This window comes from Sprattus sprattus, assembly GCF_963457725.1.
Source record: "Sprattus sprattus genome assembly, chromosome: 20".
Taxonomy (NCBI): Eukaryota; Metazoa; Chordata; class Actinopteri; order Clupeiformes; family Clupeidae; genus Sprattus; species Sprattus sprattus.
Genome location: NC_137918.1, coordinates 22,145,890 through 22,162,806, shown reverse-complemented (window position 1 = coordinate 22,162,806; position 16,917 = coordinate 22,145,890). Strand labels below are relative to the sequence as shown.

Genomic DNA, 16,917 nt, shown 5'->3' with positions numbered 1-16,917 from the left:
TGACGTCTGGCTGACTACCCTGCAGACCATGGCTCACGAGGGGCACTGATTCATTTCATACAGATTTAGATTGTGAAGCAGGACAGTTTTTTTTTTTTTTGTGAATCCAGAATGTGTTTCTATTAGTGTGTGTGGTCAATCAAGATATTTCAATCTTGAGACACAACCAACATGATGAAAGTATTAGCTATGTGGCCAACATGGAATGCATTGTAAAATATGCTATAAAACCATACCACTGGACAATGAAGTGACAAACAGTACTATCACAGCCACTCTGTATGCCTCATGACATATCTGGCTGATGATAATTGTACACAACTATGTGAGGAAAAAAGCAGAACGAAAGACCATATGTCAGAAAATGCTTTTATGCCATTTAATGCATTCATGTTACTGAAACACTGATACTATAACTCACAATGACAAGGCTTTTGTTGTTCTGTAAGGCACAGGAATTAAGTTTAGGTTATTCTACTAGTGTCCGTTTCTTAACCTGAGGGTTCCACAACTGAGCCCTCTGTGGTCTTTCTGTTTGTTCTCCAGTTATCAGCTCAAAGGGAAGATGGGTTGTTACTTATACTTGTAGAATCCCTCTCCATTCTTCTTGCCAAACTTACCCTCAGCCACCAATTTGTTTAGCATGGGGCTCGGGGCAAACAGGGGGTTTTCTGGCTCCATCTCAAACCAACCTACAACCACACAAGAACATAACATTATTTATCATTTGAACTTGAGCCCTAGGGATTTATCACAGTAGAATGAAACAACTCACCGTCAATGATGAACTTAGCAGTGTCCAGACCCACATAGTCAAGCAGTTCAAATGGGCCCATAGGATAGCCAGCACCCAGTTTCATGGCCATATCTATGTCCTCTTTTGATCCATGACCTGAGGATGAACAGCCATGTTAAAAGGACTTGTGGACAAAGTAGTTCCCTTCTCAACAAGTCACGAAGGAAAACTAAATACACCAAAGAAAACCACAACAAAACATTGACTAAAACATTCCTGTAGGACAGTGACTGTAATTATTATTCCTAAAACATATGCCTAGGGTCTGTGAGCAGAAACAAGCCAGAAGAAGAGTAGAAGTGGCAGGCACTTTTGTCCTGCACCCCAGGGGCAACAGAAACAAGCCAGAAGAAGAGCAGAAGTGGCAGGCACTTTTGTCATGCACACCAGGAACTACACCGCAGCATATCAGCAAGGCCAACATTTTTTCAGAGTAGACAGATTTCTTGTACACTGTAACAGGTTTTTCATAGACAATGGCAAACTTTTGTGTTGGACAAGTATTAGACAAGGAAGTGCTCAGATTACAAAACGTAGAAAAAAAACATTAGGGGGCTACATCTTAAAGAGGTGCTTGGGCTAGATTAGGCCTTAACAGTGCAGTTTTAACCTGTCCGGACCTAAATACATTATTATGTACGGCCATCAAAAGGGGGTTTTTCCCATGCACTTCTGATGAATATCCACCCCTGGAAAATTGGTCCTGCGCCGAAACTGCTGTTGTTAGGCCGCCTCTTCAGCATTGCTTAAGTTCCCAACATGTTTGTGGCCTTAAGGCTGATTTATGCTCGGTTACGTAAGCGTAAGCGCAAGCGCAAGAGGCCGCGCAAGCCCCTTGCGTGCCCCTTGCGCGACTTTTCACGTCTTGCGTGCGTCGGCCCCTTTTTTCTAGACTTGCGCCATTTTACGCAAGCCTATTGTTCTGGGTGTGAATTGCTTGGCAACACCTCCAACGCAACGCGTAAGCACCTAGCAATTCATGCTCCCTTTAGAAGCATGCAAGGGCCTTTATACAGATAGAAAGTGAAACACAGTGGAAACCAGTTGGATGATTCTGTGACCATACCTCTCTCCACAAGTCGGACTGATTCCATCATGTAGGGCACCAGCAGACGGTTAACAATGAATCCTGGTGTGTCCTGCAAATGAGAGACTTTAGCTGTACTCTTTAAAAATATATAAAACTTTTAAATAATATCAACTTTCAATCAAAAAAATATCAAAAACTTTCAATTAAGTGACTTACATGGCATGTCACAGGACTCTTCCCAAGAGCTTTGCTAAACGCCATCAGCGCATCAAAGGTTTCCGGACTTGTTGACTGAGTTTTGATTACCTACAAAATGCATTAATTAGTTAAGTTGTTGAAAGACTGCTCACAATACATACAAGGGCTCACTGCACACCACTTGAGTAATATCTTAATTGTAGGAGTTGATGATTGCAACATACTTGAATAAAGACAGAAGGCAACACTATATGATGAAGACACCCACCTCCACAAGTTTCATCATGGGCACAGGGTTGAAGAAGTGAAGGCCTCCAAACCGATCTAGCCTTGCCGTTGAGCTAGCGATATCCGTAATGGGAAGAGAGGACGTGTTGCTGGCAAAGATTGTGTGTCTGTAGAAAGAAATACACCAAGAATTACCGTAACAAAGAAAGACTTGTCTAATTTACTGGATGATAAACGAAATCAAAGGCCTGGCTTACGGGGGTGCTGCTTTATCAAGAGCACTGAAGAGACCCTGCTTGATTTTGAGGTTCTCCACAATGGCTTCCAAAACCAGGTCAGTGTTTTGGACGGTTGAGGCTGCGTCTGTCGAAACTGACACATTCTTCATAACATTCTGAATGAACTCCTGCCCAGCCTGATCAAATTGAATAAACAAACAACAACAATAATACATTTCACATTCCAGTCCTCAAATATTTACATATTTAAAAAATACAATTACTAACCTCTGGCTTATCTGCAAATTTCTTCTTGACCACTCTTTTCAGACTGCCCTCTATTCCTTTCGCAGCTTTCTTCAAGATATCCTCAGATGTATCCACCAACACAACTGTATGACCCGTTGAAGCTGCCACCTGTAGGTTAGGGGAGGTCAAGCAGTCGTTGGCATTAACATCAGTAGCCAGGTTTCCATCCAACTCACTCACATATTTGAAGTGCATTCATGAAAATGTAGCTAAACGTGTTTTCCATAAACTGCTGTCTCGGGGCAACTTCAAAAGAAACACGTAATACAATCGCCACACACCTTACATGAATAAATCCAGTTAACCCACCTCCTTCCAGGAAATACATTTCATATTTCAATTACAGAGTTTTAAGTGAACCGTAGGTAGGTGTAAGTGTTTCCATTTAAGATTTCCTATTCTAATGGCCGAAATAATTAACATTACATATTTTTGATGGAAAGCCAGCTATTCAATACCTTAAAGTTTGACAGCTGTTTGCCAAAGTTATTATGGTTACAATCGACAATATCATGCTGCGAACGCTGTTAACATTTTCCGACACGGAGCACAAAACTATATTTTGATGGAACGCCAGGTATGTCATCTTTCACATGTCTATGCAACTTACATTCCATTAAAAATGGTTAGAAAAAGAAACTGCATCATTTATGTAGCTTTAACCGCTAAGTTACTTTCAAAGAGATCGATCCCAACATCTATCTTGAATCAATGAACCAAAAACTCACAATGTGGCTTTCAATCTGTGTATCTGGTTTATTTTTCAGTGATATTCAGAATTCAGGATTGCCATCCAACAAGGTTAGCTAGCTGTTAATGACATGGGGTTAGCGTCAAACATACCCAACTGCACTCATGTTATTTAAGTTTACTTCAGTTAGTTAGCTAGCTGCAGAAAGTTAGCTAATTTCCTAAACTGTAATCCATGGAACTCTTTTCTGTTCAGATTAGCCAAATACGAATAATGTGCACCTTTACATACTGCCAGAGCTAGCTAGCTATCGATTGCTAATAATAATACAGAGGTTGAAACTTGCCTGTGCAATACCTGCACCCATTTGTCCACCTCCAATAATAGTTATGTGTTTAATTGCTGCATTTCGGGCCGAAGACGATGTTAGTGTCCTGATTATATGGTGGGTAGCGAAAGCCATGTCTGCTTAACAATCTAGTGTGGAGATATTCAGTGCGAACACCGTTGTAGGCACTAGGCAGGCTATTTCTGATTTCCTCTCCAGAGGACCGACTGGGAAGGTCGTGCAGACGTTGATCACGTGGTTATACAATATTGTCCATGACCTTTCACTTAGTTTAGCTTAGTTATACATTGTAGCAGAGAGGACTTTGGTTGTCTGTGGACATTGTACAGATAATTTCTTGATACTTACACATACAGTTTATGTTGGGACAGAGACAACCTGCAAGCTTATTATTTTATTTTTTTTCAAATATTAACTTCTGCTAGATTTATGAATGTACGAACTAACAAAACAGGCAATTTGGGACAGTTACTATGGAAAGAAAAGGACATAAAATCCGTCTGCAACAGATCAAGATTCGACGCTTGTTGTCTTAGTTGTCACTTTAAAAAAAAAAAGGTTTATTAACAGTGCCAACCAGGCCATTTGACATATTCCAGTACAATAAATGAGCAATTAATCATCAACACTGGGTGAACTGAAATGACATACTGCAATAGCTTTACCGGATCACACATTACTTAATATTCGTTTTCTTTGTTTACAAGATTACAGTACACATAGCAGCATCAGCAAATAAAGGATTACATTGAGTTCCCTGATTGCATTAAAGTGCACACATTTGAAGTGAAATGCTATCAACCAAAAGAAATGTCAGCAGTCAGCAAAATACCTGCCCCATCCAGCACTTCCAGCTTCCATGGGACAAGATCTTCGACCACTTCTGGACAGGGTCAGCCAATGGAAGGGTTCATGCTTAAAGGTAGAGTCTGTGATTCTGGCAAAAGGTTCTTGAGATTTCAGCTCAACAGTCAATCAATATACACCCCTCCTTTCCATCCTCCTGAAGCAACAATAGCAGACCGCACCTTTAACACTTAGTCAGCGGGGTGTCACACAGACAGTGTATGGGCAAGGGGCCAACGTGAGGCCGAAGCGGCCGTGCATGGGCGGAGGTGGTTTCTCTTTGGGGAATCTGAATGTGAACGCCTGCATCAGATGGGTGAACATCAGGAAGAGCTCCATCTTGGCAAGCTGCTCTCCCATGCACACTCTGCGGCCTAGAAAACATTTACATTTACATTTAGTCATTTAGCAGACGCTTTTGTCCAAAGCGACATACAAGGGAGAAAACAGTCAAGCTAAGAGCAATAAAACCTGGTGTAACAATAAATACTGCTTTTTTTTTTTTCAAGAAATAGAAAACGACATAGAAAGAAAAAGAAGTGCAGGACTGTCACTGCTTAAGTGCAAGTTAAGCCAAGGTGCCAGTTAGGAAGGGAGGTGCTCTCTGAAGAGTTAGGTCTTCAAGAGCTTCTTGAAGGTAGAGAGGGACGCCCCTACAGAAAAGGCATGTGACGGGTGTAACAACAATCAGCATAACAAAAAAGATTTATTTTTAAACACCTATTGATATGGGGCCGTATTCACAAAGCCTTTTATCTTACCACTAGGAGTGCTCCTAACTCGCGCTAAAACCTTTTACGTAGGAGTAATTTCTTAAAAGTGATTCACAACGGCTCTGAGACCTACTCATACTAAGGATAATACCAACTCCTAAGCTTAAGATAAAAACTCCGTTGCTATGGATGACGTCGCTTCTCATGCACGAGTTTAGAAGGGGTGAGGACGGTGATTGGTTGTTGACAGGCTCTCTCATTAAAAACTCATTCGTAACGTCTCTCTAACAATCCCACTATATCGACTGAAAATAAGAGAATAACCTAGGCTTCAAATTAAGTCATATTAAATAGTTTCGACAGTGCAGTTAGCAGAATGCACACGCATGATGACAAGTTTGTGCATCCAACGGGAATGACACTTAGCACGTTAAGAGAAATATAAAGCGATCAATATAAAATATGGCAATTGCATGTAATCAAGGCAGTAATAATTAAAGCACCCAGCAAACTGTTAGGATATTATATTTCCAGCCCTTGACCACTTCAAATATCAGCACATACGGCCCTTCAAGCCCTCCAATCTTAATTGATCAAAGCGAAACGAACGTGAACCGTAGCCTAGGCGAAAGCCTACTGGTCCCAATAGCCACTGTCACCCCAGCGGCATCCAGCTGGTAAGTTCTCAAAAACCTGCGACCGCTCTCCGTTGAAATGCACGAGTCATCGGTACATCCAGGCCACGGTGGACGAATTATTGTAATGTGTGTCCCGTCACTGGACATTCCTGCGATCGCCATGGAATTTACTTTGATATTGTGTAATAAGCGATTGTCTGGATAAACTGTTGGATGATGTGGGGTCTGTGCGTTGATAGTTTGATGAATTAAACGGCTGACTGATGATTCCCAGTGTCGTCAGTTGCGTTTTCTGCGAAGCCAAACAAAAATCTTTATGTTTCCAAACATTTCACTTCGGGACACATCGTTGTTTAAAGGCGTCATTGCATCCCGCGCTAATTCTACGACAATATTAATACCTTCACGGTTTAAGCAATGTCTTTTATCAATTCCAAGTCGGCTGCAGCCATCTTACGATTTTTTGTGAATAGGTCTTAGTGATTTAGGAGTCCTCATGAGGAGTTTTAAGCTGTCCTAGACTTAGGTGCTACTTTTAGGGATAAAATATTTTGTGAATTGCTCTTAGTAAAAAAAATTAGGAGTCCTACATTTAAGACTGACACGCCCATTATTTTTAGGAGTTTCTCCTAAATTCGCCACTTATGACCTACTTTTAGCCCTAAGATTCTTTGTGAATACGGCCCATGGTGTGTAATGTCATCACAGCACCCCAAAACTACAGCCTTGATTACATACTGTCTAATGGGACATTTCAATGTCTTCATCATCAATGAAATGTTAATTTGTCATTGAACATGAACACTCTATTCAATGTACTTAAAGGTATAGTTCGGTTTTTAAGACATGAAGTTGTATGGCATCTACATCACCAGTGCAATGCAAAAGGATGCTTTATGTCAATTTTATCAAATGTTGTCTCAGTTTTCATCGTTTTCCTGTGATGGACGTTTCTCTCAGGCAACTTTGGTGAATCAAACTTTCGCGAATCAACTTTCGCGAATCAAAGAGGTAGACTCTGGCTGTGAGATTGCATTATCGAGCGTATTGAAAATAGGGCCAAGTGATAACGAGGTGTGACTTTTTCCACTACAACGGTTTTGGGATGCAAATATATCACTCTTTTGAACACATAATGTTTTGGGAAGAGAAACGTTTTATTTTCCTGGGTCTAGAAACCTGCCGGACTACTTTCGGTTTGACCAAAACTGGACGAGAACTCTGCTCACAGGACGCTGTCGGAGGTAAGTCAGCGTGGATTGCATTACACTGGTGATGTAGATGCCATACAACTTCATGGGTTAAAAACCGAACTATCCCTTTAAAACAGGACAGAACATACATTACTATAGTTAGAAACAGAAAGATCATGGCTACACAGGGAAGCACTCTGCATCCTGAAGAGCCTTCAGATAAACTGCATCTCTTCTGCATAGCACTGGTGTAGTAACCTGTGATTATTAAGTCACCACTGCCGTCTTGACAGCTTGTCTATTCTGACCTCTCTCATCAACAAGGTGTGTTTGCCCATGTAACTGTTGCTCGCTGGATGTTTTCTTTTTTTTAACCATTTTATTTACCATTTTTTTTGTAACTCTGGAGACTACTGTGAGAGAAAATCCCAGGAGATCAGGAGTGTCTGAGATACTCATACCAGCCCATATGGCACCAACAAGCACTCCATGGTCAAGCCACCTAAATCATTTCCTCTCCATTGTGATTTCTGGTCTCAACGTGGGAACCTCTTGACCATGTCTGTATTTTGTATGCAATGAGATGCTTCCACATGATTTGCTGAATTCATTTTAACATTAACAATTAGGTTTAGCCTACTTAATAAAGTGGCCACTGATGGCATGCTATCGTCATGTGGTATAGTTAAGTGAAGTGAAGTGAAAGTGACTATGGCAGAGGTGGTGTAGACATACACACTCTTGAATTCCACCTCTGCATTTGACCCATCCAGGGTAGTGACACACACAGCACCCAGTGAACACACACAGTGAGGTGAAGTTACACTAACCCGGAGCAGTGAGCTGCCTTTGGCAGCGCCCGGGGAGCAGTGATCGGGGTAAGGTGCCTTGCTCAAGGGCACTTCAATTAAATAAACTTGATCAGTGAATCTACATAATGTGTCTCTTAGAGCTTCATTACAATACATCTAGACATGATACTTATTGATCCCAGTCACTGAAAGATAAATAATATTAAAACGATAAAATCTTTCCCACCTATTCCAAATGGAATGAAATAGTCCTTTCTCAGCAGCTTCCCCTGTTCATCCAAAAACCTTGAAGGACGGAAGTCATCTGGACTGTCCCAAACAGATGGGTCTCTGTGGACAGACCACAGGTTTGGGATGATCACCGTACCCTTTGGAATGGTATAACCCCGGAACACTGTAAAGAAATCAAACTTGGTTATTGCAGTCAGGGCATGTATCAGTTCTTGTTTTTCGTGTTGAAAGATGTTCTGCCAGGACTTAGTTCCTCACCTGTGGTCTTTGAGGCCATGTGAGGAATTGCCAGAGGAACCACCACAGTCATTCTCTGGACCTCCATTATAGTTGCCTCGGTGAACGACAGGCATCCTTTGTCTGTCAGTGATGGAACCTTATCTCGGCCAATCACTGCATCAATCTCCTCCTGAACTTTCTCTGTGACAAAAAAAAAGGTTTAGATGAAGAGATGTAATGGAATGACACTGGAAATTCTTCCATTATGTCATCAGCGAAGTTACAATCATATACTGGACTGGATAGCAAATATGGGGCCCTAGTCTGGCAGTAAAGACAACTGGTAGAGATGGGCTATTCCTCTCAGGTGGGTTATTTAATATATCAAACTTTCCCCTGAGGCACGGATTTCAGATATAGATGTGGCAACATGTTCTTCTTTGACCGGGAACTTTTGAATGCGCCAGTCACAAACCACCTGTGTTATGGGTTAATGCAATTTTATGTCTCCAATATCCTCAAAGTTAACATATTTCCAGGCATTCTTTTCTTTATTTTTTGTCCATAGAAAATAGAGCTGACCTCTTCTGCTCCCACATGTCACCCCTCAGCAAGTGGCAGAATGTCTGCTTAAACACTTCACATTTCAGCAAAGTTGTAAGCTCTACATTTTTGTTTCAATACCTAACTCCAAAGTTGCAAATGTGTTCCATTAAATGAATTTCGATCTCAATAAAAACAACATTAGATTGTAATGGAATCTAAGGGAGCCAAATGCTTCCTTTTTTTACAGGCTCAATATGACATAGACTACCCTGTTTAACAATATAACATTCAGTTCAGAGGGATGCAGTAGGGCATTTTAAAACAGGTCTGGCAAGCTACAATTATGTTTCAACAAATTAAATTGTTTAAAACAACAAACGAAGCACTGCAGTTTATCCCTAGTAAAACCGTCCAGAACCCACTGTGATACTGCTATTTTCCTGTATTGTTATCCTGTCGGCTGCATTCAGTTTTAAGGGATTGCTCGACAAACTATTGCTTGTGCAACAGTGCGCTGCCATATCCGCCAGCCGTTTTTACCCAGCAATCTAGGGCCCATGGTGTCCTGTTTGTCTATAGACTGTTTACCTTGGATGTCAGGATATAAACACATGTAGAGCAGTATCCACAACATGGAATTGGTAGTGGTATCAGTTCCAGCGATGAAGAGGTCGCCTATGATGTAGAAAAGGTAGTCCTCTGAGAAGGTGTTCTCCGTGGGTTCTGCTGCAGTCTGCTGGGCCTGCATCTCCACAAGGTACATATCTATGAGGTCCCTAGGGTTCTCTGGATCTAAAGTGGCCCTGTGTCTGGCAATGATCCTTTTAAGGAACGCCGTGATGTCACCCTCCACCTGTCGCAGTTCCTTGAACACGCCACAGGGCATGTGGTAAAGCCAGGGGACGATGTTGATGAGGACAGCAGGGCTGTTCACACTGATCTCAAGTCCACGGGCCATAAGATCCAGCAGAGTTCTGAACTCCTGGTCCTGGTGGTGGAAACGCTGTCCCAGGCTTATGGAAGAAATGACGTTGGACACAGCATTGCTGATTAGTGGGGTCGGGTCAACACCCATCTCTCCGGACTCATTGCTGAGCCTAAAAAGTTCGCTTTTTACAATAGCTACACCTTCCAATATGCAAGGCTCCAAACTGAGCTTTCCTAGGCCAAAGCTGCGTAAAGTGCTGTGGCAAAACTTGCGTTGTTTTCTCCACACGGGACCATAGGGTGCAAAAACGATTCCTGCAAATCAGTGAAAAGAGTAATTAAAAATACACTATGCCAGGTATGCCTGTTTTGATACTTTGAACTTGGGTCAAACACATCTCTGTCAATTACTAACTGCACATTGAAATTCCTGAAAATAAAGACTGGTGGCTACTCGTGTGGACACATATTTTAAACAAAACATCTTAAAACAATAGATTTTACCTTTTCTCTTTGTCATAATCGTGATGAGTGGTACATCTGGCCTGTCAGAGAACACCTCTGCGTGGTTGGAGAGAGCATCTCTGACTACTTCATAGCCAGTAAGCAAAACTATAAGATGCCTGCCAACATATAAACTGTATATGTTCCCATAGATTTTTGAAAGTTCCATCAGACCAACTTGTGGCGAAACAGGATCTGATGTCCTCTGCGCATATTCCTCCCGATTTCTCCCGAATCGTCTTGAAATGAAAGATGGAACAAGGAAGCCTCCAAAATTACCGACTAAAGGCCATGGCGTAGGACCCGGGGGAATGTTAGCGACATTTCTAAGTCGTTTGTACTCTTGTACACAATAGTAAAAAACTATGAATACAGCCAATGTCACTATGTTGACAGTGGAAAACACGGAAGTGAATTGGAACTCCTGCCAAACATGCCAAAACATTGTGACAGTTTCGTGCACAAATTAGGGGAAACTTACAGCCTTGTTCCATATGTCCTGATTATATCCGTTAGATTTGAAATATTTAATTTGTCAACGCTATGAGTTTTCGCAGCCATGTTGCAACGCCGGTCACGTGGCTAAATCTTCAAACTGTTCATTGGTCGGCGATAACTTAATCCTGGTAGTTGATAGGTCTGGGAAGCTAACGGCGAGAGCATCACAGACCGACGTACTTGATAACACCACGCCACGATGTTTATCCACTGTTGATGTTTTCACAGTTTTTAAGTCTTCCAGAACTCACGTGCCTGCTGCATGCATGATAACTTCATAAACCGCGTTAACTCAATAAAGATGTTATAGTTGACTGGGATGTCATGAATATGATTCATTTATAATTGAACTGAAATTGCTTGGTAAATGTACACAATTCCCCTCTGGAGGTCTCGGTTGTAGAACAACATTAGGCTACCAGACTGAAAAAACCCGTTGTGTAACGCATGTTTGGCCAGTCAGTCATTTGAAATCAAGCACAGGCCGTATTTGCTGTGAGGCATTTATAACTTAAAACAAATTCAGTTGAATTTCAACCCTGCGTTGTGTATCCAGGATTCAGAGGGAAAACGCTAAAACCAGATGATCGAGAAGCTTAACTGATAAATACTTTAAATTTACATTCGAAAAAAAATTCTCCCCAACTCTGCTCTACAAGCTATAGGGCAACTAAGCAAGAGCAAAAGGAAGCAAGTTTTTCTTCCGGGACAACGTTGTATTTTGCCTGGCTGAGGTTTGTAAAAGACCATAAGGATTGAACCAAAGCGGACTGGAGGGTCTCCTAGTTCGTCTTCTCTGATGAGTCCAATTTTCAGCTTTGCCCAACACATGGTCGTCTGATGGTTAGACGGAGACCTGGAGAGGCCTACAAGCCACAGAGTCTTGCACCTACTGTGAAATTGGACTCATCAGAGAAGACGAACAAGACGACCCTCCAGTCCGCTTTGGTTCAATCCTTATGGTCTTTTACAAACCTCAGCCAGGCAAAATACAACGTTGTCCCGGAAGAAAAACTTGCTTCCTTTTGCTCTGACAATGTTCCCCAACTCTGAGAAGTGTTTTTTCCAGCAGGGCAATGCTCCATGCCACACAGCCAGGCCAGTAAAGGTGTGGATGGAGTACCACCAGATCAGGACCCTGTCATGGCCAGCCCAATTTCGAGACCTGAATCCCATAAAAAACCTCTGAAATGTGATCAAGAGGAAGATGGATGGTCACAAGCCATGAAAAGAAGCCGAGCTGCTTGAATTCTTGCGCCAGGAGTAGCATAAAGTCACCCAACGGCAATGTGAAAGACTGGTGGAGAGCATGCTAAGACACATGAAAGTTGTGATTTTAAATCAAGGTTATTCCACCAAATATTGATTTCTGAACTCTTCCTAAGTTAAAGCATTAGTATTGTGTAGTTTAAAAATGAATATGAGCTTGTTTTCTTTGCATTATTCGAGATCTGAAGACACTGCATCTTTTTTGCTATTTTGACCAATTGTCATTTTTCTGCAAATAAATTATCTAAATGACAATATTTTTATTTGAAATTTGGTAGGAATGTTGCCAGTAGGTTAAAGAATAAAACAAAAATGTACATTTTACTTTAACACATACCAATAAATAGTAAAACCAGAGAAACTGATAATTTTGAAGTGGTCTCTTAATTTTTTCCGCGGCTGTATATGTTAATGCCTTTTTAAAGTTGTTTAGCCATTTTCACTCTGGCAGGGGGACTGCCAATGGAAACTAGCCTTTTGGCTACAATTGGGTGCATTTACATTTTAATGTTTATTAATTTACACTGTCCCTCTTCATCAAATAAACACACTGAAACTGAATCTGAAACCTGAAGACACGAGATTCAGCTAGCTTGAGTGATGATTCACAGCATGCTGCAGGACCAACATGGGCGCCTATCACAACATCTGGCTTTATATCAAATGCAAAATGAGTATTTCTCAGTCTGGCTTCTCAAAACTAAAGCAGTTTACAGACACAGCACTTTTCCTCAGTGACAAGGGAAATATTTACTAGGCATTCACTACCATATGACGACAATAGGCTGTATTAACTGAAGGAGTTGCGAATCAGGTTTAAAGACCAGAATTAATAATAATTGACAATAATCCAGTGAATCTCATATTCATTTGCATTTTTGTCTCTTAAGTTAGAATGTTAGTGTGTCCTACAAAGGTGTGAGGCCATAGGTGCATTTTCACCACCTCTCCTCTCAGGTCATATCAATGGGTCATTGTATGGGTCATTGATCACTGTATTCTTTATACCCCCACCCCCATGATACAGATCTCTGAAACATTTGCTCACGGCTGGATCCTTTAATTAACAACTTCCCCCTTGAACCAACCAAACATTCTAGCCAGTGCAGTCAAAGCAGGCCTGTAGCTCCAGTTTTGACTCATTGGTCCATTTCCTCACAGTTTAAACCATAGACATAGAAAACATATTTTTAACCACAGACGTTGCAAATTTTAGTTTCTGCCTGTAGGTTGGGAGAAGATGAACGAGGCAGTTATCAGAGAGACCCAAAGCGGCACAGGGTACAGAGCGATATGCGTCCTTAAATACTGTGTAGCAGTGGTCAAGAGTGTTTATTTAATACTGTGTAGCAGTGGTCAAGAGTGTTTGTGTCCCTGGAGGGACACTTAATGTGCTGTCTGTATTTTGGCAGTTTGTGGCTGAGGTTTGCTCTGTTAAAATCCCCAAGGATAATGAGAAGGGAGTCAAAGCTCTGTCATTCCTATCCTCCCTATTATATAAAATGTGATGTATATATTTATACATCCCATAAAGTCTAATGGTTAGGATGCCTGTTACCCAGGCATGAGAGAGAGAGAGAATAGGAAGAGGACTTATTATCTGTCTGTGTGTGTGTGGCCTTGCTGTGGTGAATGGATGCCAAACCCTCTTTTGTTTAATATAGGATCTGGTCATAACTGTTAATCATTTTGAGATGTCGACCAGAAACCCTAGGCCGTCATTTGATTGAATGTTTTCTATATATTTGACAAATAAAAGTATTTCAGTCATTCCTGTCCTGCCTATATTAAACATTTAGTTTGATGTATGCATCCCATATAGTCTAACGGTTAGGATGCCTGGTTTCCCCCAGAAAGAGCCCATTGGAGAGAGAGCCAGCATAGGAAGAGGAGCCCCCCTCCTCTTCCTATGCTCTCTCTCTGTCATTGTCTCCCATGGGCTCTTTCTGGGGGAAACCAGGCATCCTAACCATAAGACTATATGGGATGTATACATCAAACTAAATGTTTAATAAACTCTCTTTTATTTAATATAGAATCTGGTTTACACAGGCAGTCTTGGCTGCTTTTACATTTACAACATTGCTTCCACCATTTTTCCGGGTTGAATTTCGCCCCTAGAATTTCGTAGTGTGGAAGCACATCTCTAACCCCATCACACCCAAATAACCCCCCCCCCCACACACACACACACGCACCATATATAAAGGAGACTGCTGAGCCAAAGACCATACATCAGTTTACAGATTCTTCACAACAGTCATGACCTGTGAAATTAAGTGTCCTTTACTTTGAGTAAGTTGGTGTTATTTTCTCATTTAACATTACATTGCAGTTTATGTTGTTAATTATTTTATTTAGTTTTGTCTTTTTGTTTTGTTTAAACAGGTAACCTATTTATTTCAAAGACAATGCTGAGACTCATGATTTGAATCTTGCTTGTGTACTTCGACCATTTTTGTAAGACTGTTTTCACTTTAATACATTATAACATGTTAACAATATTGCTATAATATAAATACCGTTATTTGATCGGTGGTCAAATATGTGTTTTCCCTTTAAATTTCAGTGAATGGTACAATTTCTACTCGACCACTGTGTAACCAAGGAGGGGTTGCCCAAACAAGTTCAGGTGTGTTTTCAACAATGTTTCTGCTAACCCAATTTAAATAGTATCCTATCCAGACAGTTTACTAATGGGTTCTCTAAACATCTGTAGCGGCGTTGGTTGACCTGACGGAGTCCATCCCAAAGAAGCTAGGAGTTGAATTGCCGCCAGGCACACCAGCGCATGGTAACTCTTTACCTTGGGATTCTACGCCAAAGCCAGGCTATCACAAAGAGAAAACATTTGGAGACCAACTGCGCTAGTGACTAAACGGCGAGAGGCGACTTATATTATTGTGCTTGGGTGAATTTATAAGATCACTTTACCCCAACTTTGTATCGTTTTTGTCTTGTCGCGGAAATAATGTTTCTAATGTGCGTAGCTTGTTGGGGGATTGTTTTGTAATTTGGTAAAAAAAAGAACAATAAGTCTATTGCATAGTTTTTGACATTTTCTCTGTCAAGAACAAAGATTGAATTCGATAAACAAACATTTAAAAGGTTCTGTTGAGTCTCAGTGAGTAGCTATGGATACACCAAACAAACGTAGGAGAGTTGATAGTGCGGAGTCAAGTGATGTCAGTGACATGAATGGAATGATGACTGTTGTGGTTGGGGAAGATGCCAGGACCAGAACTCACGAGTGGGTCAGAAATATGACAACTGTGGGTGTGGACAGCCAGGTGGGGGGTGGTTCACTTAGGGATGTCCTGAGTACAATCAAAGAGTCTGAGCATGGTGGAAGTTTGCAACCCCAGTCAAACCTTATTACAAAGCTGGTAAGTGGTAGTGGCCAGCCAACTGTTGGGCCAGCTAAAGACTCAGGAAAGCGTGTCACTGTGATTGATGGTGTCAGACATGTTAATGAAACTCTGCATTCGATGATCAATATCATGGCTGGTATGCACTCTGACATTGTATCTCTGACATCTGATATAAAAAAGATGTCAAGTCAAGTTACTGCCAAGCTAGAGACTAACACAAACCTTATCATTGAAATTGGTGACTTGAGGGAAAAGGCCGATGAGGTCAAGGAATGCACTAAAGCTCTTAAAGCTTTTGGAGAAGTGGATTGGGAGGCTGTGTGTACTTTTTTAATTGATAAAAAGAAATAGTTGTGGAATTAATGTTTTAAATGTATAAAGCATGTTGGGAGTTTTTTTTTGTTATTTGGTAAAAAGTTGTGTGCAACAGGGTAGTGCCTAGATCAAGGTTCATTAGTTTGGGTTTACACTCATCGCTTAATTTCAGAGGTGTATCGGACAGAAATATGGCCTCACATGTAAAACATATACACAACATATTGAGTGACATACGGGATATCTCTAGAACCCTAGCAAGTAAAAACGGCATTTTTAACATTACATCGAATATGAAATCCTTTTAGATATCGTGGCATGGCTTTCGTTTTAAATATAAGATGATGACTGTGTGTAATTATGTTGTTTAATAAAACATTGTTAAACATATGTGAATATATGTATTTTGTTTTCTTCAATGGATATGTGATTTATGTCAGATTGTTTTGTTTTTGATTGATTTTTTTTAAATACATTGAAATTGAGTCACTCATTAAGATATGTAGGCCCTACCATTTGGTCATGATAAAATCCATTTTGTCAATAACTACGCTTAACCCTGTGCAATGCTCTTGTCTTGTTTATTTATCACCACACTACAGTACATTGGGCTAATACTTGTTTAGAAACTTTTTACCAGTGTTTGCTGGGGTCCGAACTATGAGTGTTGATTATTACAGAGGCCAGTTGTTTTGTTCATGTGTTTTGGGTAATTGATTACATGCTAGCACACCGAGTAAATGGGTATTGATGGTGAAGTATCCAGGTAGTGTAAAAATTCAACACATATCAAAATTCCTCTCAACCAGAATATCAACTTAAACATTACTGCACAAACATCTACAGCTTAATTGTTTACAAATGAATGACGCAAACATCTGACATGACATGACATGTCACATGTGTTGTTGGTTGATGACCGCATTTTTAAACATATTTTATGTTTGTACTAATACTGTACCTGTGTCCACAACCTGGCATCCAAATTCTGAGGCAGCTAAACCCCTCACCATACA

The 16,917-nt window shown here is 40.9% G+C and overlaps 2 protein-coding genes across 2 annotated transcripts; both read right to left on the bottom strand.

Annotated features, from left to right (window-relative positions):
- Nucleotides 1–355: 355 nt before the first annotated feature.
- Nucleotides 356–4,010, bottom strand: hadh (hydroxyacyl-CoA dehydrogenase). Its single transcript, XM_080859399.1, has 8 exons — nucleotides 3,817–4,010; nucleotides 2,759–2,887; nucleotides 2,510–2,667; nucleotides 2,293–2,419; nucleotides 2,043–2,132; nucleotides 1,863–1,935; nucleotides 776–892; nucleotides 356–692 (listed from the first exon to the last, which is right to left on the bottom strand). Exons 1-8 carry the CDS (start codon nucleotides 3,931–3,933, stop codon nucleotides 574–576), a joined length of 930 nt encoding a protein of 309 aa, XP_080715525.1. The 5' UTR covers nucleotides 3,934–4,010; the 3' UTR covers nucleotides 356–573.
- A 479-nt stretch (nucleotides 4,011–4,489) lies between these two features.
- cyp2u1 (cytochrome P450, family 2, subfamily U, polypeptide 1) lies at nucleotides 4,490–10,965 on the bottom strand. Its single transcript, XM_080859395.1, has 5 exons — nucleotides 10,449–10,965; nucleotides 9,606–10,259; nucleotides 8,511–8,672; nucleotides 8,248–8,415; nucleotides 4,490–5,039 (listed from the first exon to the last, which is right to left on the bottom strand). Exons 1-5 carry the CDS (start codon nucleotides 10,891–10,893, stop codon nucleotides 4,861–4,863), a joined length of 1,608 nt encoding a protein of 535 aa, XP_080715521.1. The 5' UTR covers nucleotides 10,894–10,965; the 3' UTR covers nucleotides 4,490–4,860.
- Between the last annotated feature and the right edge of the window lie 5,952 nt (nucleotides 10,966–16,917).

What these genes read in the sequence shown, in the direction of transcription:
- hadh (XM_080859399.1), bottom strand. Translation starts at nt 3,933, where the DNA reads ATGGCTTTCGCTACCCACCATATAATCAGGACACTAACATCGTCTTCG. An exon ending in AGAGTCCTGTGACATGCCAT is followed by an intron (nt 1,936 to 2,042) that starts GTAAGTCACTTA and finishes TCTCATTTGCAG; the next exon opens with GACACACCAGGATTCATTGT. An exon ending in TGCTAAGTTCATCATTGACG is followed by an intron (nt 693 to 775) that starts GTGAGTTGTTTC and finishes GTGTGGTTGTAG; the next exon opens with GTTGGTTTGAGATGGAGCCA.
- cyp2u1 (XM_080859395.1), bottom strand. Translation starts at nt 10,893, where the DNA reads ATGTTTTGGCATGTTTGGCAGGAGTTCCAATTCACTTCCGTGTTTTCC. An exon ending in GATTATGACAAAGAGAAAAG is followed by an intron (nt 10,260 to 10,448) that starts GTAAAATCTATT and finishes ACTGATTTGCAG; the next exon opens with GAATCGTTTTTGCACCCTAT. An exon ending in TTTCATTCCATTTGGAATAG is followed by an intron (nt 5,040 to 8,247) that starts GTGGGAAAGATT and finishes AATGTTTTCTAG; the next exon opens with GCCGCAGAGTGTGCATGGGA.